Source organism: Oncorhynchus mykiss, chromosome 13 (assembly GCF_057628025.1).
Source record: "Oncorhynchus mykiss isolate SJ-2025 chromosome 13, ASM5762802v1, whole genome shotgun sequence".
In the NCBI taxonomy this organism is placed as follows: domain Eukaryota; kingdom Metazoa; phylum Chordata; class Actinopteri; order Salmoniformes; family Salmonidae; genus Oncorhynchus; species Oncorhynchus mykiss.
The window spans coordinates 9,430,108-9,456,141 of record NC_143034.1 but is presented as its reverse complement, the minus strand read 5'-3'; the positions used below and the strand labels follow the sequence as shown (position 1 = coordinate 9,456,141).

Sequence of the window (26,034 nt, the reverse complement as noted above, 5' to 3'; positions counted from 1 at the left end):
GTGGTTAGAGGCAGGGTAGCCTGGTGGTTAGAGGCAGGGTAGCCTAGTGGTTAGAGGCAGGGTAGCCTAGTGGTTAGAGGCAGGGTAGCCTAGTGGTTAGAGGCAGGGTAGCCTAGTGGTTAGAGGCAGGGTAGCCTAGTGGTTAGAGGCAGGGTAGCCTAGGGGTAGCCTAGTGGTTAGAGGCAGGGTAGCCTGGTGGTTAGAGGCAGGGTAGCCTAGGGGTAGCCTAGTGGTTAGAGGCAGGGTAGCCTAGTGGTTAGAGGCAGGGTAGCCTAGTGGTTAGAGGCAGGGTAGCCTAGTGGTTAGAGGCAGGGTAGCCTAGTGGTTATGAGGCAGGGTAGCCTAGTGGTTATGAGGCAGGGTAGCCTAGTGGTTATGGGGCAGGGTAGCCTAGTGGTTAGAGGCAGGGTAGCCTAGTGGTTAGAGGCAGGGTAGCCTAGTGGTTAGTGGCAGGGTAGCCTAGTGGTTAGGGGCAGGGTAGCCTAGTGATTAGGGGCAGGGTAGCCTAGTGGTTAGAGGCAGGGTAGCCTGGTGGTTAGAGGCAGGGTAGCCTGGTGGTTAGAGGCAGGGTAGCCTAGTGGTTAGAGGCAGGGTAGCCTAGTGGTTAGAGGCAGGGTAGCCTAGTGGTTAGAGGCAGCGGTTAGAGTGTTGGACTAGTAACCGAAAGGTAACCACTGTTCCTAGGCCGTCATTGAAAATAAGAATTTGTTCTTAACTGACTTGACTAGTTAAATAAAGGTTAAATAAATAAATAATGAAAAAGTAAGTGTTTCCTGTTGGAATGCCGACGTGTGATCTGAACAGATTTACTAAGCTATATTATACACTTTCTCCTGGTCTGCAGCCAGAGAGAGATGATGGGCTCTTGTCTTGAATTCTCCGGATCTCCCACATTTCCTCTAGAGACTGAAAATCAATACAGGGACAGTAACAAAGCAAAGCCATTCAGATTAAGTAACAAGAAGAATCCCGTAACTAATATAATACTTGATAAATGTATGCTAAAAGTGGACAAGGTCATTTAAACATTCCAAACCTCCAGTGTCACTGAGGCTTGTGATGAGGTCCATCCCCAGAGGCAGAGTCTCTGTCTCAGAGGTTGTCTCCTCTCCAGAGGCAGAGTCTCTGTCTCAGAGGTCGTCTCCTCTCCAGAGGCAGAGTCTCTGTCTCAGAGGTCGTCTCCTCTCCAGAGGCAGAGTCTCTGTCTCAGAGGTCGTCTCCTCCCTTACACACTCTTTTAACATAAAAAAAAAATACTAGAAATCACTAGTTGCTCAAATACTTTATTACTTTTGTATACCGTTTATAAATCCAGTTTATTTTTCAAATGTAATTAATATCCTCTGGTATTTATCAGGTGACATAATAAAGCTCAATGTGTCTTCCTTCCTTCCTTCCTTCCTTCCTTCCTTCCTTCCTTCCTTCCTTCCTTCCTTCCTTCCTTCCTTCCTAACTAACACACCAGCTTTCAAATACCTTCAGTCTGAAGAACAGGGCAGACCTCCCCAGACCAGCTGATTGGATTGCCGCTGGACACGTGTCCCATCCTTTCAGGCTGTTGCCCTGAGGTAGGACCCCTTAAGGAAACAAGTGCAGTACAACTACAGTATGCTGCAAATACTGCGTACAAAATATTTTTTTTACTGCAGTATTTTTGAATAGTAACTGCAGTTATAGTGGCGTATAACTGCAGTTAAACTTTGAGTGTAGGGTATTTGTAGATTATTATAATGTTTTTAAAGCGAAGTATAAGGGAGAGTTATACTCCAGTCTAGTAGGTGGCGGTAATGCAACATTTATTGGATACCAAACGCCGTTAAACATCGAAGAGGAGTGGCTAGCTAGTATCGGTAGCACCTTCTCAAAGTCAAGTTCCAAGGTAAGATTAAGCTTTATTAGGAAGTTGAATCAGGGGTGAAAGTAAGGCGGTCCGGTACGGTGTCCCGGTAAAATATATAGTGGGCGTACGAGGTGCGCGTGGACAACAGTAGATACTGAAATTCAGGCTACAAGTGTAGGCCTTGTGACAATCGCAGAATTGCAATACACCACACGTAGTTTTGAATCTCTTTCCAGTCATTAAATTGGGGTTTGGATGCTGAAATTATTGTGACTGAACGAATGTCCGCGGGTAGCCTATAGGTGCGCGGTTACGTGCTTTGTTTGACAATGAAAAATGATAACTGCTTGTGTTTATGACACATTAAAACGGCATAAGGAAATTGAAAATGATATCCTAATTAGCGTACTCCTGTTTATACAGAAATAATTCATAATAGGCTACTACACTAGAAAGCATAATATGGGCACAAAAAAATAAAAAGACATTGTCGACCGTCTGAAGGGCCCGCGATTTGGGCAGCGCGCGCTTCAAATACCAAAATAGATCATTGTTAAGGTGCGACTGTCAGTGAAAAGCAGAGACCCAGCCGGGCATATCGCAATATTTAAAAAATACAATCGCAGAAAAACAGTTTGAAAAGCAAATGCCTATTGCTGTAAAGGGATGACACTGAAAAGACTCCAATCGGTCTTTTAGTTATCCAAATTGTTAACTTAATTGAGCGAACAGTATGTTATCGGCACTAGCGGAGAACATCGGCCATATCCCCGGTGACAAAAATTTTACCATGGCACTACAATGGTACTTTCATTCATACCATGGTACTTCTATGGTACTTTCATTCATACCATGGCACTACAATGGTACTTTCATTCATACCATGGCACTACAATGGTACTTTCATTCATACCATGGTACTACAATGGTACTTTCATTCATACCATGGCACTACAATGGTACTTTCATTCATACCATGGTACTACAATGGTACTTTCATTCATACCAAGGTACTTCTATGGTACTTAAACTTATACCATGGTATACTCTGAACCATGGATATGCACCGTGGATGGTACTGCCATGCACCCAAATAATGCCATGGTAGAGTAAAGGTGGTCTGTAAATAATGCCATGGTGGAGTAAAGGTGGTCTGTAAATAATGCCGTGGTAGAGTAAAGGTGGTCTGTAAATAATGCCGTGGTATTGCAGCATTCATACCATGTGGATCATGAAAATACAATGGTTTTCAACTACATTATATGTTCAACCATGGTATTGCACAATTATGATAAATGGTACCAAAACTGATCAAATAATACCATCTTTATTAATTGTGTGTTACCATAGTACAAAGACAGTATAATACATTAAATAAATAAACCCCCTCAGGTCAAGAGGTTGGTATTATAATGATGAATTTATACCTGTATGGAAAAGTTTCTGATGAAGTAGGAGACAGGCTACCATTGTTGGACCTACTTTGTCTGTAACATCAAAGTTAAAGGGACATAGTTGCTGTGAAAAAGAGGCACTACTTTATGTATTAATAGAACCGTATATTTTTCTGATGTTTGGGTGTCCTTGTGTTGCCAACCTGAAATGTGAGATAATCATGTTGTCATCATGTACTTATATATTGTATTTATAGTATTTTATAGTATTTATAGTATTTATTTATGTATTTATAGTCAAGGGGTTGTTTTGGCCCACAGAGGAAGCCGCTCGCTCTAGTGGTTCTCGCGCCAGCCTGTCAGAGTCCGTTGCCGAGGCAACTGTAAAGCGAAGAGAAGCTTCGCTTCTTGTTGGGATATGTACGTACTGTCACTGTGGGGACGACATCGTCAATGGAGTTAGTCACTGGCTTCATCAATGAGGTGGTATAATCCTCAATGCCATTGGATGAATCGCGGAACATATTCCAGTCTGTGCTGCTAAACAGTCCTGTAGCGTTCCATCTGCCTCATCAGACCACATCGGTTATTGAGCACGTCACTGGTACTTCCTGCTTTAGTTTTTGCTTGTAAGCAGGAATCAGAAGAATGGAATTATGGTCAGATTTGCCAAGTGGAGGTCGAGGAGAGCTTTGTATGCATCTCTGTGTGTGGAGTGAAGGTGGTCCAGAGTTTATTATTTCATTTTATTTTATTTTCCTCTGGTTGCACATGTGACATCCTGGAACGAGAAACGAGGTACAATGGATTTTAGTTTGCCTGCATTAAAGTCCCCGACCACTAGGAGCGCCACTTCTGGATGAGCGTGTTCCTGTTTGAATATGTCCTTATACAGCTGGTTGAGTGCGTCTCTCAGTGCATCGGTCTGTGGTGGTAAATAGACGGCTACGGAAAGTACAGGTGAGAACTCTCTTGGTAGATAGTTTGGTCTACAACTTATCATGAGGTACTCTACCTCAGGCGAGCAATACCTCAAGACTTTAGTATTAGACATTGCGCACTAGCAGTTATTGACAAATAGACACACCCGCGCGCCCCTCGTCTTACCAGACGTAGCTGCTCTGTCCTGCCGAAACACAAAAGCCACCAGCAGTTATTTTATCCGTGTCGTCGTTCAGCCGCGACTCGGTAACACACCAGATATTACAGTTGGTAGGATAGTCTGGATCGTTCAGCCTCGACTCGGTAACACACCAGATAGTACAGTTGGTAGGATAGTCTGGATCGTTCAGCCTCGACTCGGTAACACACCAGATAGTACAGTTGGTAGGATAGTCTGGATCGTTCAGCCGCGACTCGGTAACACACCAGATAGTACAGTTGGTAGGATAGTCTGGATCGTTCAGCCACGACTCGGTAACACACCAGATAGTACAGTTGGTAGGATAGTCTGGATCGTTCAGCCTCGACTCGGTAACACACCAGATAGTACAGTTGGTAGGATAGTCCGGATCGTTCAGCCGCGACTCGGTAACACACCAGATAGTACAGTTGGTAGGATAGTCTGGATCGTTCAGCCTCGACTCGGTAACACACCAGATAGTACAGTTGGTAGGATAGTCTGGATCGTTCAGCCGCAACTCGGTAACACACCAGATAGTACAGTTAGTTGGTAGGATAGTCTGGATCGTTCAGCCTCGACTCGGTAACACACCAGATAGTACAATTGGTAGGATAGTCTGGATCGTTCAGCCTCGACTCGGTAACACACCAGATAGTACAGTTGGTAGGATAGTCTGGATCGTTCAGCCTCGACTCGGTAACACACCAGATAGTACAGTTGGTAGGATAGTCTGGATCGTTCAGCCGCGACTCGGTAACACACCAGATAGTACAGTTAGTTGGTAGGATAGTCTGGATCGTTCAGCCTCGACTCGGTAACACACCAGATAGTACAGTTGGTAGGATAGTCTGGATCGTTCAGCCTCGACTCGGTAACACACCAGATAGTACAGTTGGTAGGATAGTCTGGATCGTTCAGCCTCGACTCGGTAACACACCAGATAGTACAGTTGGTAGGATAGTCTGGATCGTTCAGCCGCGACTCGGTAACACACCAGATATTACAGTTGGTAGGATAGTCTGGATCGTTCAGCCTCGACTCGGTAACACACCAGATAGTACAGTTGGTAGGATAGTCTGGATCGTTCAGCCGCGACTCGGTAACACACCAGATATTACAGTTGGTAGGATAGTCTGGATCGTTCAGCCGCGACTCGGTAACACACCAGATAGTACAGTTAGTTGGTAGGATAGTCTGGATCGTTCAGCCTCGACTCGGTAACACACCAGATAGTACAGTTGGTAGGATAGTCTGGATCGTTCAGCCACGACTCGGTAACACACCAGATAGTACAGTTGGTAGGATAGTCTGGATCGTTCAGCCGCGACTCGGTAACACACCAGATAGTACAGTTGGTAGGATAGTCTGGATCGTAGATTATCCTGTGATTGGCCACGTTAGGCACACCAATTGGTTTCACCTCGTTAGTGAGTATGTGTTTCACCTGTGCTGGTTTGTCTTCTCATTAGTCAGAAGGTGTTTCACCTGTGCTGGCTTGTCATCTCATTAGTCAGAAGGTGTTTCACCTGTGCTGGTTTGTCATCTCATTAGTCATTAGTACCTCTTGGGCAGATTTAGTGTGTCTTTTTGGTCCCAGTTGTTGTTGCTAGTCAACTTTCAGTGGACACCTCCATGAGTGTCTTTCAGAACCTGTCCTAGAACCCCACCTGTTTCGTTCAGGTGGTTGTTGTTGTTGTTGTCAGCGACTCTGTTAGTTTCCCCTTCTGTTTGAGCGTTAATGTTAATGTTTGGTTTCTTGCTGGGAAACGTAACATAAAATACCTATAAACTTACCCGCCATCACAGCTAACAGGTGGACATTGTGCAATCAGTCTTAGTGGTAACCTGGTAACGCACGTCGTGATTGACAGGTGGTTGCGCCAGACAACATGGCCCATGTGAGCTGTCACCAACCAACCATTGTAGAGTATGGCTGGTCTATGAAACTTCATCTGATCGGTAAAAAGAAACCTGTCCCACCTCCCAGAGCTCCTTCTCTCGCTCTCCTTGCTTACAAAACGCTGTTTGCACATCTATAAATCTTTTTTGTCAAGGTTGGGCGCTAAACCACTGCCAAAAGACTGAGCATGCGAAATTAACATGCGCAGGTTTAAAGATGCAAATATTAAGTTACAAGTTTGCAAATGCAATTATAGGTTATTCTTTCATGTTACACACTTGCAAATTGTGTTTACAACCACATCTATTCTACATGCTCAAGTCATTATGTAGATTATTTAACTTCATAATTTATAACATTCTATGTACTTTAACTGTTTTTAGTAGTCTGATTATTTGTCGACCTACCCCCAATCAACATGTCTCGGCAAAAAGCCACATGTTTAACACAGTTAGCTAGCTAGCTACTAGGTGCTAACTGGGTTACTGCTAGGTTGTCATCTTCAACCTCTACGCTAACGCTAATTGTGAATGATCACATAATTTTTTTATCAAGTCAACAATGTCCGATATGTGATGTGTGAACTGTTCATCTCAATCAGGCAACACTGATCACTAGCTAACGTTAGTAAGTTAGCATGGCTAGTTAGCCAGGCCGTGTGTTAGCTAGCTAGCCAACCTTAGTTACCTAACTTCAAATTTAGCAAATAATTTACTTAGTTAGCCATTTGTCCAGTGTGATTACAAAACAAATTCACATTTTGGTTCGGCTTTAAACTAACTTTGTGCTTGTAATTTAGCTTTGTGCTTGTAATTGAGCCATCTAGCTAGATCACATCCCACCGCAGTGAGAAAGGTGAACCAGTAAACTGCAGTTAACCCAATAAAGCTAAAAAAAATAGTTAACAGTAAGCTAAAGTTAACCCAGTTAGCTCAAATGGCTAACGTTAGCGATCGTTGTCATCGCCATAGCAATGTTAGCTAGCTACATTTTCTTAGCAGAATCCTAGAAGCCGAAATATTTTGCATGCATGGTCTATCCCTTTTTGTTAGAAAAACTGTTCTAGTGAAACTCAGCCTGTTTTGTGAAACTCACCTTTCACTTTTTGTTCTTCCTCTTCTGAATCCATCTGTAGTCTTCCATGTCTGAACCCAAGTCCACAGAGTCCCCGGGTTCTGGCTGTGGTGTTCCAGCCCAGAGAAGCTCACAGCAGGGTCCAGAGATGGTCTCAGTGAAGCTGGAGGACTGCAGTCAACCACTGCAACTCAATGTGATTGTCAAAGAGGAGCCAGAAGTCCTAGAGGAAGAGATGGCTGTCAAAGAGGAGCCAGAAGTCCTAGAGGAAGAGATGGCTGTCAAAGAGGAGGAGGCGGAGGAGGAGAGAGCAGTCGGAGAGGAGGTGGAGGAGAGAGCAGTCGGAAAGGAGGCGGAGGAGGAGAGAGCAGTCGGAGAGGAGGCGGAGGAGGAAAGAGCAGTCAAAGTGGAGGCGGAGGAGGAGAGAGCAGTCAAAGAGGAAGAGGAGGAGGAGAGAGCCATCACAGAGGCGACGGAGGAAAGACCACTCAAAGAGGAGGTGAAGGAGAGCGGAGTCAACGATGAGGAGAGTCCAGTCAAAGAAGAGAACAGGGACAGGTCTTCTCTAGATCTAGAGGAAGAGGAAGTAGATAGTATCACTGATCCAGGTAAGCAGGAGATTCCACAACTGTTATTGACAGCTCACTTCCCACAACTATTATTGTTAAAGTGAGCTCCTCTTCTAGACAGAGATTGTGGTCGTGTAACAGTTTAGCTTTCGCCCGACCCCTCGCCCCGACCCGGGCTCGAACCAGGGACCCTCTGCACACATAGACAACAGTCACCCATGAAGCATCATTACAAAAGCCGCGGCCCTTGCAGAGCAATGGGAACAACTACTTCAGGTCTCAGAGCGAGTGACGTCACCCGATTTGAAACGCTATTAGCGCGCACCACCGCTAACTAGCTAGCCATTTCACATTGGTTACAGTAGCAGTATACCATTAACCCACTGTGCAACTTATTTACCCACCTGTGTCTATATCTTTAAATATTGTGGAGTCAGGATCCTGTTATGGGTATGCTTGTCACTGGCAGAGACAGGATAGTTTGTCAGGATCAAAATAAATATTAAAGGAGCGAAGCTCAGGTCAAAGTTAGAGGAAAACTGACAATGGATACATGTTGCCCTAAGAGATGTGCGAAGTTAGTCTGCTTCAATATAATTGAGACCTGTCATGGCTGCCAAAAGGTGGTTCCAGGAAGTAATCAAGGAAGTATTAACTGGGTTTTGAGGACATGTGACGCAATCAAGACATCTTTGTTTTTTTATGACTTCTGAAATGTTCTATAATTTGTCTTTAACTTTATAAATATTTTGGTCGGTTGTGTAGATTGGTTGTGGAAAAATCTAACGTAATTCCCTTTTGATATTTTTAGTTTTAAGGCAGCAAAATGTGTAGACTATGCAAGAGGTGTGTAGACTTTTAACTAGCTACTGTATGTCCATATTCCCACAGGAGAGATCTCCAACCCAGGTTCAGACAGTGAGCCCAGTTCCACAGCATCAGGAAACCATAAACAACACAGACGGAGGAACTCAAGACAGAAACATCACCACTGCATGGACTGCTTCACTAGTTTCTATGAGCCAGAGGAGTTGAGAAGGCACACTTGTAGGCCCCACCCCTGCTCAGATTGCAGAGGCAGTTTTATTTGTCCAATTCACCTCAAATCACACCAACAGACTCACAGAACAAAGAAGATTTACCCGTGTGATCAATGTGGGAAGAGCTTTCCGACACCAAGCAAACTAATGACGCACCAGAAAACTCACACAGGAGAGAGGCCTTACCACTGCTCCCAATGTGGGACGAGCGTCAGTAATTTAGCACACCTAAAGCGACACCAGAGGATAATACACCTGGGAGAGAAGCCTTACCACTGCTCTCTGTGTGATAAGCTCTTCAGTCAGGCAGGTCATCTGAAGACACACCAGCGAACTCATACAGGAGAGAAGCCTTACCACTGCTCTCAGTGTGGGAAGAGCTTTGGTCGGGCAGGATCTCTGAAGACACACCAGATTACTCACACAGAAGAGAAGCCTTATCACTGCTCTCAATGTGGGGATAACTTCACCAGTTTATATTTCCTAAAGAAACACCAGATAACTCACACAGGAGAGTAGCTGTACCACTGCTCTCAGTGTGGAAAGAGCTTCAGTCAGGCAGGAGACCTGAAGCAACACCAGCGAACTCACACAGGAGAGAAGCCATACCACTGCGCTCAGTGTGGGAAGCGGTTTGGTTGGGCACGAGCTCTAAAGACACACCAGCTAACTCACACAGAGGAGAAGCCTTATCACTGCTCTCAGTGTGGGAGGAGCTTCAGTCAGACGGCACACCTGAAGAAACACCAGCTAACTCACACAGGAGAGAAGCCTTACAACTGCTCTCAATGTGGGAAGGGTTTCAGTCGGCCAGCACACCTAACGAGACACCAGAGAACTCACACCGGAGAGAAGCCTTACCACTGCTCTCAATGTGGGAAGAGCTGCAGTCAGACAGCAGACCTAAAGAGGCACCAGCTAACGCACATCGGAGAGAAGCCTTACCACTGCTCTCGGTGTGGGAAGAGTTTCAGGCATTTAACAACTCTGAAGATGCACCAGATGAGAAGCTTTTCCACTGCTGTTAGTGTGGGAAGAGTTTTAAATGCATAAAATAACATCAGAAGATGTTGCCCAACACTGACCTTTATAATGGTGTTGCCACGCTGGGCATCTAACCAATATTGACCGAGTTGTTTTTTTTCTTCTTTTCTTCTCCAACCTGATGTACATTGTCATATAAAAAAATGTACCAAAGCTTATGAAATATGACATGAGGGTCACATTTTAAATTAAAGTGTCTATTCCTCCAGAAATCTATTCAGTTTCTATCTCCAGAAATCAATACTTTCTTCACCACACTTCTATTATCGAAAGTCAACCGCTCTCCTCTTGAACGTTTGATTTGCACATTGATGTTATTGCACCAGTGTTGGGGAAACACATTAGTAACACAGGGGGTTACAGTAATATCATTACATTACTCCGTAACAAGGTAACAACAACAAAGTTGAAATGTGTATTTAAATAGTAACTAGTTAGCAACGTGTTACTTTCGTAATAGAGTTGCAGTGTCAAGCCGTGTGGCGTTTCCATGATGTGAAGGCATTTCATCTGCCAGGAGAGTCACCTGGTTTACAGGTAAATACATGAAGCCTTACTCACCTGACCTTCTCACATTATACCTTACTCACCTGACCTCTCACATTATACCTTACTCACCTGACCTCTCACATTATACCTTACTCACCTGACCTCTCACATTATACCTCACTCACCTGACCTCTCACATTATACCTTACTCACCTGACCTCTCACATTATACCTTACTCACCTGACCTCTCACATTATACCTCACTCACCTGACCTCTCACATTATACCTCACTCACCTGACCTCTCACATTATACCTCACTCACCTGACCTCTCACATTATACCTCACTCACCTGACCTCTCACATTATACCTTACTCACCTGCCCTCTCACATTATACCTTACTCACCTGCCCTCTCACATTATATGAAAATGGCAAGAAAGTTCAGGACAGACACATTAAAAACACCTGCTCTTTCCATGAGATCGACTGACCAGGAGAATCCAGGTGAAAGCTATGATCCCTTATCGATGTCACTTGTTAAATCCACTTCAATCACTGTTGATGAAGGGAAGGTCAAAGATGGATTTTGAAGCCTTGAGACGTGTGTGTGTGTGTGTGTGTGTGTGTGCCATTCAGAGGGTGAATGGCCAAGACAAAAGATTTAAGACACTGGTTTGTGTCAAGAACTGCAACGCTGCTGGGTTTTTCACGGTCAACCGTTTCCCGTGTGTATCAAGAATGGTCCACCACCCGAAGGACATCGGGTTGACAACTGTGGGAAGCCTTGGAGTCAAAATGGGCCAGCAGTACAGCTTTCAACACCTGGTAGAGTTCATGCCCCAACTAACTGAGGCTGTTCTGAGTCAATAATAACTCTAGGAAGGTTAACCGAATGTTTGGTATACTCAGTGTATATCTTCTATAAACGACAACCTGCCCTGAAATTCTATACATGATCTTTACTATATATATATATACACACACACACACACACACAGGTTCACTCCAGCCCCAGATCCTTCTCTCCCAGATCCCCCTCCACCGCCAGTCCTCCACCCAGCCCCCAGGTTCTCTCCAGCCCCAGATCCTTCTCCCCACCCCTCCCCCCAGGCTACCCTTCTCTCTCAGACCCCCCCCCTCCACCCCAAGCCATAGAGTTCCAAGGACCACTGGGGTCTTCTTCCCATGATGGTCACTCTCCTTTCTAAAATCCTATGTCCAATGTGGAAAGAAAGGGTCAACGCACATCATCAGACTATCCCAGACTCCCAGACAGTGTGGAAAGGGTCAACGCACATCATCAGACTATCCCAGACTCCCAGATAGTGTGGAAAGGGTCAACGCACATCATCAGACTATCCCAGACTCCCAGACAGTGTGGAAAGGGTCAACGCACATCATCAGACTATCCCAGACTCCCAGACAGTGTGGAAAGGGTCAACGCACATCATCAGACTATCCCAGACTCCCAGACAGTGTGGAAAGGGTCAACGCACATCATCAGACTATCCCAGACTCCCAGATAGTGTGGAAAGGGTCAACGCACATCATCAGACTATCCCAGACTCCCAGACAGTGTGGAAAGGGTCAACGCACATCATCAGACTATCCCAGACTCCCAGATAGTGTGGAAAGGGTCAACGCACATCATCAGACTATCCCAGACTCCCAGACAGTGTGGAAAGGGTCAACGCACATCATCAGACTATCCCAGACTCCCAGACAGTGTGGAAAGGGTCAACGCACATCATCAGACTATCCCAGACTCCCAGATAGTGTGGAAAGGGTCAACGCACATCATCAGACTATCCCAGACTCCCAGACAGTGTGGAAAGGGTCAACGCACATCATCAGACTATCCCAGACTCCCAGACAGTGTGGAAAGGGTCAACGCACATCATCAGACTATCCCAGACTCCCAGATAGTGTGGAAAGGGTCAACGCACATCATCAGACTATCCCAGACTCCCAGACAGTGTGGAAAGGGTCAACTCACATCATCAGACTATCCCAGACTCCCAGATAGTGTTGTAGTAACTCTAACTTTCCCAAAATTCCCAGGTTTGCCAGAGATCCGGAATCCTCCAACCAGGATTTCTGGAAAACCTGGGAATTTTGGGAAAGTTAGAGTTACTACAACACTATCTGGGAGTCTGGGATAGTCTGATGATGTGAAACCCTACTCCAAGTGTGTGTGTGTGTGTGTGTTATATATAATTGACATAAGTTGAAACACTGTATGCAGCTTTGTGTACACTGCATTTTCTGTCATTATGGATTTGATTATTCACTGTCATTAATTAAGTTATGTTGACCTATACTAACAGGATGCAAAACTAAAGGTAAATAAAAAGGTAATTTATGTTACTGCTTTGTTTTTTCATGTTTTTTAGTACAGGGTTTAGGCATCATTCAGGATCCTGGTTTGTATAAAATATCACCACCTAACCAACATGAAGAGACGCCAGTGAAGTTGAATGCAGTGGGCGTAGTAGCTTCGTTGAACCAGAAGGTGGCGACCCGTAAATTTAAACAGCTTTAGGCATCAAACCAGTGTCCTGAATGATGCCTAAACCCTGTACTAAGAAACATGACAAAACAAAGCAGTAACATAAATTACCTTTTTATTTACCTTTAGTTTTGCTTTCCTGCCATGACTGGTCTCACACTCCAGTACTGTAGGTGTCGCTGCATGCACCTGTCAGTTGGTTGCGATCCGCCAATACAAATTAAAGAAGAAGATTTTTTTGGCCGACCCACACAGTGTCGGGCTAGGTAAAGGACAAACAGGGAATGGTTACATCTGTGAACGTTTCGAGAATTGTTGAGATTTTGTTTTGTGCATCCTCCGCTCAGAGGAAGCGGACGTGTTGTGATTTGCTCTACGGAGTAGGGCGCCACTCAGAGGTGATCAGTGTTGTAAACATATTCCTGGTGATTGTTAAACCCGCCGTTTGGTAAGACACAGACCCGGTGGCAATGGCTAGTCTGAGAATACTCTGTCTGTCTTGTTGAGCTTTGACACCGACTTTTCTATTGGCGCCCTGCTCCTGAGAGCAAAGAAATGCACAGCTCTTGTCCCGAGAAACGTGGAGCGCTTGATCCCTCTGGATGGAAGAAACGCAACAAATCACCAACAGTCCACTTTGAGTTACTTTCAATGACTCAACAGTCGACTTTGAGTTACTTTCAATGACTCAACAGTCCCCAACCTCTTCTCCACTCAACCAGAACTAGGTCTGTGATGTTATTCCGGCAGACTACCATAGAAGATGATCTCGTCAAATATTTATTTTTTATAACTAACTCAAGATGGACCACAGCCTGTCCTTTAAAGTGGGAACAAGTTCGTTTTTTTTTTCCTTTGGCAAAGGGTAAAATCTACAAAAATGTGTTAACAGATGCTAGTTTTGGGAACAAAAAACTGTATTGAGATCAAACGTTTCACCGATGTGAAAGTTTGCATGAATTCGTACAAAATCGATCTTCTCCCACTGCCGGCCACTGGGCATCCTCTCATCACCATATTTGGTAGTGAGTGGAAACGCCAACCGGATGCTTCACACTAATACATTTCCGGTGAAATATCTGGCTCATTGTTCTATCTGTGACGTCGTTCTGGGAAAGGAGGTGGTTCGGAGTTACGCTAGATAGCTGTTATTGTTGTTGCTAGTATCGTCGGTAGTCAACATTTCAAAGTCCAGGTCCAAAGTAAGATCAAGCTTTTAAAACATTCTATAACGATTCTATGTACATAACACATTATTTTGTCGACACAAAAAGCTAGTCTTCAGGACATTAGAGACGGTCTAGCCATGTTATCTAGCTAACGTTAGCTCTAGTGGGTTGAAGTTGCCTAGGTTTTCATCTTCATCCTAGGCTAGCTAGCTATCGTTGTTAGCAAGCACGTTTGTTTAGCTAGCTATCTTCAAGACGTTGTGTTTTGTGACTGATCACATTATTCATCATCAATGTCAAATATGTGATTAGTGAATCGTTCATTTCAACCAGGCAGCCTGGTCACTAGATAGTAAGTGGGCAGGGACGGCGCCAGAACGAATCAGCTGGACAGGCATTTGATTAACTATTGTGGCTGTCGGTGCCGTTTAAGATGAGGGAGGACCATTGGCGATTTTAGCATGTACATCTTGGTGAAAAACAACAACAAATGTGGCATGCCAGCAAAGCCACAACACAACACTAAACAATACATTCATTGCATTATAACGGTGACAAACGGTGCCCACAAACTGTTAGGACCTACATAAAGCTGTCCCAACACCTTACCACTGCTACTCTTGGCTAACAGCAGAATCTTGTCTGGCAGCGAATCAGTTCATTCAGACTAATTTACTGCCTTAAAAAAACAACAACAGCTGATATGGCTGACTTGCTTAAACAAATGTGGTTTCTAATGACAATTGAGATGTACAAACTATGTCATAAGGGACGACAAGCGGATAAGAGGCAATCCATAATGCGCGGCACAAATCATGCTTCATTGACAGCATGGCCAATGTTGAATGTTTATCAATATAAACTTGGAAAATAGCCCCTTAATCCCAGATTTGAGACCACACTGCCACTGATTCCTACCAAACCACTCGTTGAATTTGCGATTTCCAACTTGTTGTGTACTGTTTATGTCCGATGAGCACCGATATGTTTTCTCAATAATTTATCTTCATAAAACAAGGATTAAAAATGATTTTCCAGTAGATTGTCGACTTGATTCATGATGATTACTGCTAGCTAAGATTGTGAAAGTATAATGTCCAATCAAAGCTACTGTAGATATAATGTGATTTGACGTAATTTTATCTGTGGCCAATGACCTTGCGCCTTCTTGGATGGGCACTTCTATGGCAGCAGCCGAAGGGCTAGAATTTAAGGTCTGCTCTTACACTTGGCAGCGACGTAAAGTCCCCATGAGTGACAGAACACTAAGCCAATCACAGCACGACGCTCTGTTTTTTTTCTTCCTGCTGGCTTGCACCACTACACCACAGAAAGGACTTAGCTAGGCTGAAACACCTGCATTTTGTAGCTTCCTTACTCAAGAAAACAAAGAAGGGAATTCATTAATTAATTTATTACATTGTTTGCAGCAAATCAGGCAAGCCCCTCCCCCCAAAATTAAATAATATATATATTTTTTATGTGCTAAAATGTGGGGCTCTGCCCTGAGTGACTGGTACCCACTTGGAGGATCATAATGTATTGTATGAGCAAGGCCTTATTTCTATTACAGCTTATTGGATGACTCCATTCACCCAGCTCAGTGTAACATCCATAGGTTTAGGTGACGACATGGTTCCTAACATGACTCCATTCACCCAGCTCAGTGTAACATCCATAGGTTTAGGTTACGACATGGTTCCTAACATGACTCCATTCACCCAGCGCAGTGTAACATCCATAGGTTTAGGTTACGACATGGTTCCTAACATGACTCCATTCACCCAGCTCAGTGTAACATCCATAGGTTTAGGTTACGACATGGTTCCTAACATGTCTCCATTCACCCAGCTCAGTGTAACATCCATAGGTTTAGGTTACGACATGGTTCCTAACATGACTCCATTCACCCAGCTCAGTGTAACATCCATAGGTTTAGGTTACGACATGGTTCCTAACATGACTCCATTCACCCAGCTCAGTGTAACATCCATAGGTTTAGGTGACGACATGGTTCCTAACATGAGTCCATTCACCCTGCTCAGTGTAACATCCATAGGTTTAGGTTACGACATGGTTCCTAACATGTCACAATAACTCCTCCCTGGCATTTTCATTCGTTGTCATGTCAACCAACACTGTATTCAAAGCGCCCATTATTATTTATATTCTGTCTATAGAATGTAATAAACATTCTATTTCCGTGATTCCAACAGTTCACCCAAGTGTTCTGATCTAAATTGCAACATTTGGTTAAAAATAAGGCCTAGTTTTTTTTTTTTACCCCCTTTTCCTCCCCAAATTCGTGGAATCCCATTGGTAGTTACAGTTGGTAGTTACAGTCTTGTCTCATCGCTGCAACTCCTGTACGGACTCGGGAGAGGTGAAGGTTGAGAGCCGTGCCTCCTCCAAAACCCAACCAAACCGCACTACTTCTTGCCCACTTAACCCGGAAGCCAGCCGCACCAATGTGTCGGAGGAAACGCCGTACACCTGGCCACCGTATCACCGTGCACTGTGCACGGCCAGCCACAGGGGTCGCTGGTGCACGATGGGACAAGGACATCCCCGTCGGCCAAACCCTCTCCTAACCCGGACGACGCTGGGACTATTGTGCGTTGCCCCATGGGTCTCCCGGTCACACAAACACCCAGAATCCCTAGTGGCACAGCTAGCAGTGTGATGCGTTGCCTCAGACCACTGCGGCACTTGGAAGGCCTCGGCCGTGTTCTTTTTGCCCATATCGTGAACCCGTAACGTGGCAGTGTGGAAATGATCTCATACGAGTGCAGAAATGCAGGAAATCATTTTTGGTTGAAGTTGAATTGTTTCATAACTGTTCAATCAGAATGGATCACTTACTACTAAAGCATATTTACAACTTTTATTACTAAAACACATAAAATACCGTCATAAATTAGAAACATAGTGTGATATGATATTTTGGTCATGTCGCCCCTTCCTTCTCTGAGGAACGTCCACTTAAATAGTTAATATTTTTACAGGACCTCCTGTGGGCGCCTGCTTGTACCTGGACACATGTTCATGGCTGTTTATAATAAAGGCCATAGGCAGCTCATGAGTTTCAAGTTTGGGGAATCTTATCATTTATCCTACCAGTTCTACCTGTCTGCAGTCATGATTAGTGTAGGGGTGGCAGGTAGCCTAGTGGTTAGAGTGTAGGGGCGGCAGGTAGCCTAGTGGTTAGAGTGTAGGGGCGGCAGGTAGCCTAGTGGTTAGAGTGTAGGGGCGGCAGGTAGCCTAGTGGTTAGAGTGTAGGGGCGGCAGGTAGCCTAATGGTTAGAGTGTAGGGGTGGCAGGTAGCCTAGTGGTTAGAGTGTAGGGGTGGCAGGTAGCCTAGTGGTTAGAGTGTAGGGGCGGCAGGTAGCCTAGTGGTTAGAGTGTAGGGGCGGCAGGTAGCCTAGTGGTTAGAGTGTAGGGGCGGCAGGTAGCCTAGTGGTTAGAGTGTAGGGGCGGCAGGTAGCCTAGTGGTTAGAGTGTAGGGGCGGCAGGTAGCCTAGTGGTTAGAGTGTAGGGGTGGCAGGTAGCCTAGTGGTTAGAGTGTAGGGGTGGCAGGTAGCCTAGTGGTTAGAGTGTAGGGGTGGCAGGTAGCCTAGTGGTTAGAGTGTATGGGGCGGCAGGTAGCCTAGTGGTTAGAGTGTAGGGGCGGCAGGTAGCCTAGTGGTTAGAGTGTAGGGGCGGCAGGTAGCCTAGTGGTTAGAGTGTAGGGGTGGCAGGTAGCCTAGTGGTTAGAGTGTAGGGGCGGCAGGTAGCCTAGTGGTTAGAGTGTAGGGGTGGCAGGTAGCCTAGTGGTTAGAGGTGGTGGGTTAGGGGGTGGGCGGTGGGGGTGGTGGGTTAGGGGGTGGCGGGTTAGGGGGTGGATTAATGACAGTGGATTACCCATCGACAAGTGGCACACGTGTCACAACACCTCTTTGATGTCATAATGGGCATCAAAGTTAACCCAATTAGCTCAAATGGCTAACGTTAGCGATCGTTGCCATCACCACAGCAATGTTAGCTAGCTAGCTATATTTTCTTAGCAGAATCCTAGTAGATAGACCACGCATGCAACATTTTCCATCTATTCCTTTTTATAAGCAAAACTGTTCTAGTGAAACTCATCCTGTTTGTGAAACTCACTTTTCATTTTTTTGTGCCTCTTTTGAATCCATCTCTAGTCTTCCATGTCTGAACCCAAGTCCACAGAGTCCCCGGGTTCTGGCTGTGGTGTTCCAGCCCAGAGAAGCTCACAGCAGGGTCCAGAGATGGTCTCAGTGAAGCTGGAGGACTGCAGTCAACCACTGCAACTCAATGTGATTGTCAAAGAGGAGCCAGAAGTCCTAGAGGAAGAGATGGCTGTCAAAGAGGAGGAGGCGGAGGAGGAGAGAGCAGTCAAAGAGGAAGAGGAGGAGAGAGCAGTCAAAGAGGAAGAGGATAGGACAGTCAAAGAGGAAGAGGAGGAGAGAGCAGTCAAAGAGGAGGAGGAGGCAGAGGACAGAGCAGTCGCAGAGGAGAGGACAGTCAAAGAGGAAGAGGAGAGAGCTGTCAAAGAGGAGGAGGATGAGGAGGAGAGAGCTGTCAAAGAGGAGGAGGAGGAGGATAGCAGAGAAGTGTCTGATCCAGATCTGGAGGAAGAAGTATATAGTATCACTGACCCAGGTAAGCTCAGGTGTGGAGTACGGAGAGAAGTTGGTGCCTCGGGATTCTAAAATTATTATTGCTATTATTGACAGCTCACTTACCACAACTATTGTTAAAGTTAGCCCAGCTTTTAGACAGAGATGATGTACTATTGTTAAAGTTATCCCAGCTTTTAGACAGAGATTATATACTATTGTTAAAGTTATCCCAGCTTTTAGACAGAGATGATATACTATTGTTAAAGTTAGCCCAGCTTTTAGACAGAGATGCTATACTATTGTTAAAGTTAGCCCAGCTTTTAGACAGAGATGATATACTATTGTTAAAGTTAGCCCAGCTTTTAGACAGAGATGCTATACTATTGTTAAAATTAGCCCAGCTTTTAGACAGAGATGATACACTATTGTTAAAGTTAGCCCAGCTTTTAGACAGATGATATACTATTGTTAAAGGTAGCCCAGCTTTTAGACAGAGATGCTATACTCCGTGTAGCAGTATACCAACCTGTGTCTCTTGACTGTTTGACGACTCTTTCCCCAAGTCGGTGTGTGTATGTATATCTGTGGATGGTAGATGGTTGTGATTAGAAAGTCGTTGTTTTCATCGGCCAGTAAATAATCTGCTGTTAATCAACTGTTAATTAATGAAACAATTAATAAAGAGTTGTAAGCTTGGGCTCGTGCCATCACCTGCTGTTGTGCCCTTGACTAAGACCTCTTAACCGCCCACAGCAACTGGTCCACATGCCCCCATAGTACGGCAGCCCTGTGCTCCAACCTGTATGTTTATGTTTTAAACAGGAAGTCACAATTCCGTTGGACCTTGTGTTCTAATTGGACAAATAAAGGGATCTTAATCGTTTTTTAGACAAGTCTAAAGCCAATGCTTCTGATCCTGATTCTAACCCCATATCTGTCCATATTCCCACAGGAGAGATCTCCAACACAGGTTCAGACGGTGAGCCCAGTTCCACAGCATCAGGAAACCATAAACAACACAGACGGAGGAACTCAAGACAGAAACATCACCACTGCATGGACTGCTTCACTAGTTTCTATGATCCAGAGGAGTTGAGAAGGCACACTTGTAGGCCCCGACCCTGCTCAGATTGCAGAGGCAGTTTTATTTGTCCAATTCACCTCCTACCACGCAAAAAGACCCTCAAAAGAAAGAAAACGTACCCGTGTGGTCAATGTGGGAAGAGATTTCAGACACCAAGCAGCTTGAAGACGCACCAGCTTACTCACACAGGAAAGAAGTCGTACCACTGCTCCCAGTGTAGGAAGACTTTCAGTTGTTCGTTCAATTTGAAGAGGCATCAGAGAATACATACAGGAGAGAAGCCTTTCCACTGCTTCCAATGTGGGAAGAGCTTCCGTATGGAAGGACAGCTAAATGAACACAAGAGAATACACACAGGAGAGAAGCCGTACCACTGCTTTCAGTGTGGGAAGAGCTTTGGTCGGGCAGGAGCTCTAAAGGCACACCAGCTAATTCACACAGGAGAGAAGCCGTACCACTGCTCTCAGTGCGGGAAGAGCTTCAGTCAGGCAGGACACCTGAAGACACACCATCGAATTCATTCGGGAGAGAAGCCATACCACTGCTCTGTTTGTGAGATGAGTTTTCCTCTTTTACAGACCTTAAATAGACACCAGCTTACTCACACAAGAACGATGCCTTATCACTGCTCCCAGTGTGGGAAGAGCTTCAGTCAAACAGAAAGCCTGAGGGCACACCAGTTAACTCACACAGTGGAGAAGCCTTACCACTGCCTTCAATGTGGAAAGAGTTTCAGTCATTCATCAAATGTGACGGCCCACCAGTTAACTCACACAGGAGAGAAGAATTACCACTGCACTCAGTGTGGGAAGAGCTTCAGTCTGGCAAGATATCTGAAGAAACATAGTCAAACGCACACGGGAGAGAAGCCTTACCACTGCCCTCAGTGTGGGAAGAGTTTCCGTCAGTCATCACATCTGAGGGCACACAAGTTAACTCACACAGGAGAGAAGCCCTGTACCGCTTCTCTCAGTGTGGGAAGATCTTCAGGCAGACAGCAGACTTAAAGAGACACCAGCTAAACGTGGACACGTTTTTATCCCGATCTACAGGCTCCAGATCAGATCCCCGCCCATTGACTGTTCCTAGGCCGTCATTGAAAATAAGAATTTGTTCTTAACTGACTTGCCTAGTTAAATAAAGGTAAAATAAAAAAAATATATATATATATATTTTTTCCAAATCTGAGTAAATCCGGAGTAAAACCTAGCGCCGGTTGATGGCTCTCGCTTTCTCCGCTCTACAGGCTCTTACGACGTCACAATAATTTAACATGTTGAATATATTGGGCCTCAAATCAGCCATTATTGCTGAGTGCGAGCAGTGCTCAGAGCACTTATGAGAGGCACGTCCCACCGTCAGCCAATCAGCTCCTCAGAACTATAAAGGGTCTCTACTACACAAGTTCATAACAATGGCACCAAAAAAAAGGAAACAAGGCAGGATGTACTCTTGTTCCTATGGTGACTCGGTAGCTAGCTCAAGCTGGCTAATGTTACCCACATCTCATGCTCTTCAAGGACTTTGTGACTGTGTTATCTAGTGGGAAGCCGTTATGTTGTGTTCTAACTGGTCTCCAGTAGTTGAGCTCAAGCATGCCGAACATAACTGTGCTTTGGCTAGGCTAATAGCTAACGTTGGCTAGGCTAATAGCTAACGTTGGCTAGGCTAATAGCTAACGTTGGCTAGGCTAATAGCTAACGTTGGCTAGGCTAATAATTGCATATAGCAAACATTTTCGCATAATTGGTTAGATGGAAGGGCTGGGCGCCAGTACAGAGACAAAGTAGAATCTCAATTCAACGGCTCAGACACAAGAGGCATGTGGCAGGGTCTACAGTCAATCACGGACTACAGGAAGAAACCCAGCCCAGTCACGGACCAGGATGTCTTGCTCCCAGGCAGACTAAATAACTTTTTTGCCCGCTTTGAGGACAATACAGTGCCACTGACACGGCCTGCAACGAAAACATGCGGTCTCTCCTTCACTGCAGCCGAGGTGAGTAAGACATTTAAACGTGTTAACCCTCGCAAGGCTGCAGGCCCAGATGGCATCCCCAGCCGCGCCCTCAGAGCATGCGCAGACCAGCTGGCCGGTGTGTTTACGGACATATTCAATCAATCCCTATACCAGTCTGCTGTTCCCACATGCTTCAAGAGGGCCACCATTGTTCCTGTTCCCAAGAAAGCTAAGGTAACTGAGCTAAATGACTACCGCCCCGTAGCACTCACATCCGTCATCATGAAGTGCTTTGAGAGACTAGTCAAGGACCATATCACCTCCACCCTACCTGACACCCTAGACCCACTCCAATTTGCTTACCGCCCAAATAGGTCCACAGACGATGCAATCTCAACCACACTGCACACTGCCCTAACCCATCTGGACAAGAGGAATACCTATGTGAGAATGCTGTTCATCGACTACAGCTCGGCATTCAACACCATAGTACCCTCCAAGCTCGTCATCAAGCTCGAGACCCTGGGTCTCGACCCCGCCCTGTGCAACTGGGTACTGGACTTCCTGACGGGCCGCCCCCAGGTGGTGAGGGTAGGCAACAACATCTCCTCCCCGCTGATCCTCAACACTGGGGCCCCACAAGGTTGCGTTCTGAGCCCTCTCCTGTACTCCCTGTTCACCCACGACTGCGTGGCCACGCACGCCTCCAACTCAATCATCAAGTTTGCAGACGACACAACAGTGGTAGGCTTGATTACCAACAACGATGAGACGGCCTACAGGGAGGAGGTGAGGGCCCTCGGAGTGTGGTGTCAGGAAAACAACCTCACACTCAACGTCAACAAAACTAAGGAGATGATTGTGGACTTCAGGAAACAGCAGAGGGAACACCCCCCTATCCACATCGATGGAACAGTAGTGGAGAGGGTAGCAAGTTTTAAGTTCCTCGGCATACACATCACAGACAAACTGAATTGGTCCACTCACACAGACAGCATCGTGAAGAAGGCGCAGCAGCGCCTCTTCAACCTCAGGAGGCTGAAGAAATTCGGCTTGTCACCAAAAGCACTCACAAACTTCTACAGATGCACAATCGAGAGCATCCTGGCGGGCTGTATCACCGCCTGGTATGGCAACTGCACCGCCCTCAACCGTAAGGCTCTCCAGAGGGTAGTGAGGTCTGCACAACGCATCACCGGGGGCAAACTACCTGCCCTCCAGGACACCTACACCACCCGATGTCACAGGAAGGCCATAAAGATCATCAAGGACATCAACCACCCGAGCCACTGCCTGTTCACCCCGCTATCATCCAGAAGGCGAGGTCAGTACAGGTGCATCAAAGCTGGGACCGAGAGACTGAAAAACAGCTTCTATCTCAAGGCCATCAGACTGTTAAACAGCCACCACTAACACTGAGTGGCTGCTGCCAACACACTGACACTGACTCAACTCCAGCCACTTTAATAATGGGAATTGATGGGAAATGATGTAAATATATCACTAGCCACTTTAAACAATGCTACCTTATATAAATGTTACTTACCCTACATTATTCATCTCATATGCATACGTATATACTGTACTCTATATCATCGACGGTATCCTTATGTAATACATGTATCACTAGCCACTTTATACTATACTATGCCACTTTGTTTACATACTCATCTCATTTGTACACACTGTACCCGATACCATCTACTGTATCTTGCCTATGCTGCTCTGTACCATCACTCATTCATATATCCTTATGTACATATTCTTTATCCCCTTACACTGTGTACAAGACAGTAGTTTTGGAATTGTTAGTTAGATTACTTGTTATTACTGCATTGTCGGAACTAGAAGCACAAGCATTTCGCTACACTCGCATTAACATCTGCTAACCATGTGTATGTGACAAATAAAATTTGATTTGATTTGATTTGATTTGGATATTGATGCACGGACCGGTTTGGGTTTTTACTTTACATTCTATGTCGGCCGTCAATGTAATTTAAGAATTTGTTTTTATTGGACTTGCCAAGTTAAAGATTTTTATTTTTTTATAAATATAACGGTATTTTAATGTTTGGTTTGTGATATGTCGTGTCCATTTTGATCGTTTACTCTGCTACTTGAGTCATCTCTCTCTATGCCGCGTTGCCACACAGACCTAGCCCCGCCCCTTTCATTCAAGGAGCTCACGTGTTGTTTCTGGTCCACCAGACACGTGCGTTCAGTCTGCATGGTCAATGCAGCACACGCAACAATATCAATACACTTCTAGAATGTACCCTTCCTTTTGTTTCTGACATCTGCAAACAGCTAGTTTGTCTTTTCTTAGCGAGTTGCATGAACATATTATCTACATGAAGTAGCTCTTCCCTGGCATTTTCATTTGTTGTCATGCCAACCAACACTGTATTCAAAATTCCCACTTATTTATATTCTATTTCCATGATTTCAACGGTTCCCCCAAATGTTTTGATCTAAATTAGAAGTCAAATCGCAATTACATTTGGTAAAAATAAATCCTTGATTTTTTGGGGGGGCCAATATCGGGCAGCCCTGCGTGGCAGTGTGAAAATTATCAGAAATGAGTGCAGGAAATGAAGAAATTGATGGAAATGTAGGAAATTGCATTTGGTTAAAGTTGATTTGTACAATATAAAACAATAATAATGGAGAAAGAATGTTGTATTATTCAAAAACCTAAAATCCCGTCAAATATCGTCCTACGTGATATTATATATTTGGGCCATATCGCCCAGCCCTATTAGATGGTGTTATGTATTAGCGACACTTTGGTTTACTTTAATGTAGCTGTAAGCTGAGTGTTGATGGCAACTGGCTGACTCATTCAGTGCTAACGTAACGCTAGCAGGCTGGTAGGGCTAATGCTAGCAGGCTGGTAGGGCTAACGCTCGCGGGCAGGTAGGGCTAACGCTCGCGGGCTGGTAGGGCTAACGCCAGCAGGCTGGTAGGGCTAACGCCAGCAGGCTGGTAGGGCTAACGCCAGCAGGCTGGTAGGGCTAACGCCAGCAGGCTGGTAGGGCTAACGCCAGCAGGCTGGTAGGGCTAACGCCAGCAGGCTGGTAGGGCTAACGCCAGCAGGCTGGTAGGGCTAACGCCGCAAGGCTGGTAGGGCTAACGCCCGCAGGCTGGTAGGGCTAACGCTCGCAGGCTGGTAGGGCTAGCGCTCGGCATGGATGAACACATCCACGCCAGACGTCAATCACAATGAGAATACACAAAGAGGGGGAGGGGTGGCTTACCAGCAGAGGGGGGAGGGGCCGCTCCCGGTAAGGCTCCCAACAGAGGGGAAGGGGCCACTCCCAACAGGATTTGTCGTCCTCTTTTGCTCATCTCACATCTCTAGTCTACATCAATGCTCCTCCCATCAGCTCGAAGGCGGTAAGTTTAACCCAGTGGTCCACAGACGGCCTGCCGGAGACATGGACACAGCAGAGTTCTGACCAAGAGTGACGATGACTTCAACACAGCCAGGGAACTTCTCCATTGGAGAGCCTCTCCCGGCAGGCTCCCAGCAGAGGAGGGAGGAGCCTCTCCCGGCAGGCTCCCAGCAGAGGGGGGAGGAGCCTCTCCCGGCAGGCTCCCAGCAGAGGGGGGAGGAGCCTCTCCCGGCAGGCTCCCAGCAGAGGGGGGAGGAGCCTCTCCCGGCAGGCTCCCAGCAGAGGGGGGAGGAGCCTCTCCCGGCAGGCTCCCAGCAGAGGGGGGAGGAGCCTCTCCCGGCAGGCTCCCAGCAGAGTTCTGACGAAGAGTGACGATGACTACAACACAGCCAGGGAACTTCTCCATTGGAGAGCCTCTCCCGGCAGGCTCCCAGCAGAGGGGGGAGGAGCCTCTCCCGGCAGGCTCCCAGCAGAGGGGGGAGGAGCCTCTCCCGGCAGGCTCCCAGCAGAGGGGGGAGGAGCCTCTCCCGGCAGGCTCCCAGCAGAGTTCTGATGAAGAGTGACGATGACTACAACACAGCCAGGGAACTTCTCCATTGGAGAGCCATCTGCTGCACGCAAAAGTGCCTCAAACCCATATTTCCTCAAGCAGACCACGTAGACGGACTGAACCTGACATGGTTAAAAGTGTTTGTGTGTAATAAGATGCCATTTTAGAATGTGTGTGCTTTTCTGACAATGACCAGGTATTACCCTCAGGTGTCCACGGAAAAGTGTACTGTTTGGTATCTGTGCGATCTTAGTCTTCACAGTCT

The 26,034-nt window shown here is 45.9% G+C and overlaps 1 protein-coding gene and 1 pseudogene across 2 annotated transcripts; both read left to right on the top strand.

Annotated features, from left to right (window-relative positions):
• Positions 1–1,806: 1,806 nt before the first annotated feature.
• Positions 1,807–10,196, top strand: LOC118940176 (uncharacterized; annotated as a pseudogene). Its single transcript, XR_016485614.1, has 3 exons — positions 1,807–1,879; positions 7,393–7,939; positions 8,792–10,196. The product of XR_016485614.1 is annotated as an uncharacterized LOC118940176 (transcript).
• A 3,879-nt stretch (positions 10,197–14,075) lies between these two features.
• LOC110493353 (uncharacterized) lies at positions 14,076–21,517 on the top strand. The gene is made up of 3 exons (XM_036948761.2): positions 14,076–14,188; positions 18,337–18,817; positions 19,730–21,517. The coding sequence occupies exons 2-3, from the start codon at positions 18,343–18,345 to the stop codon at positions 20,866–20,868; spliced, it is 1,614 nt and encodes a 537-aa protein (XP_036804656.2). The 5' UTR covers positions 14,076–14,188; positions 18,337–18,342; the 3' UTR covers positions 20,869–21,517.
• The last annotated feature ends 4,517 nt before the right edge of the window (positions 21,518–26,034 follow it).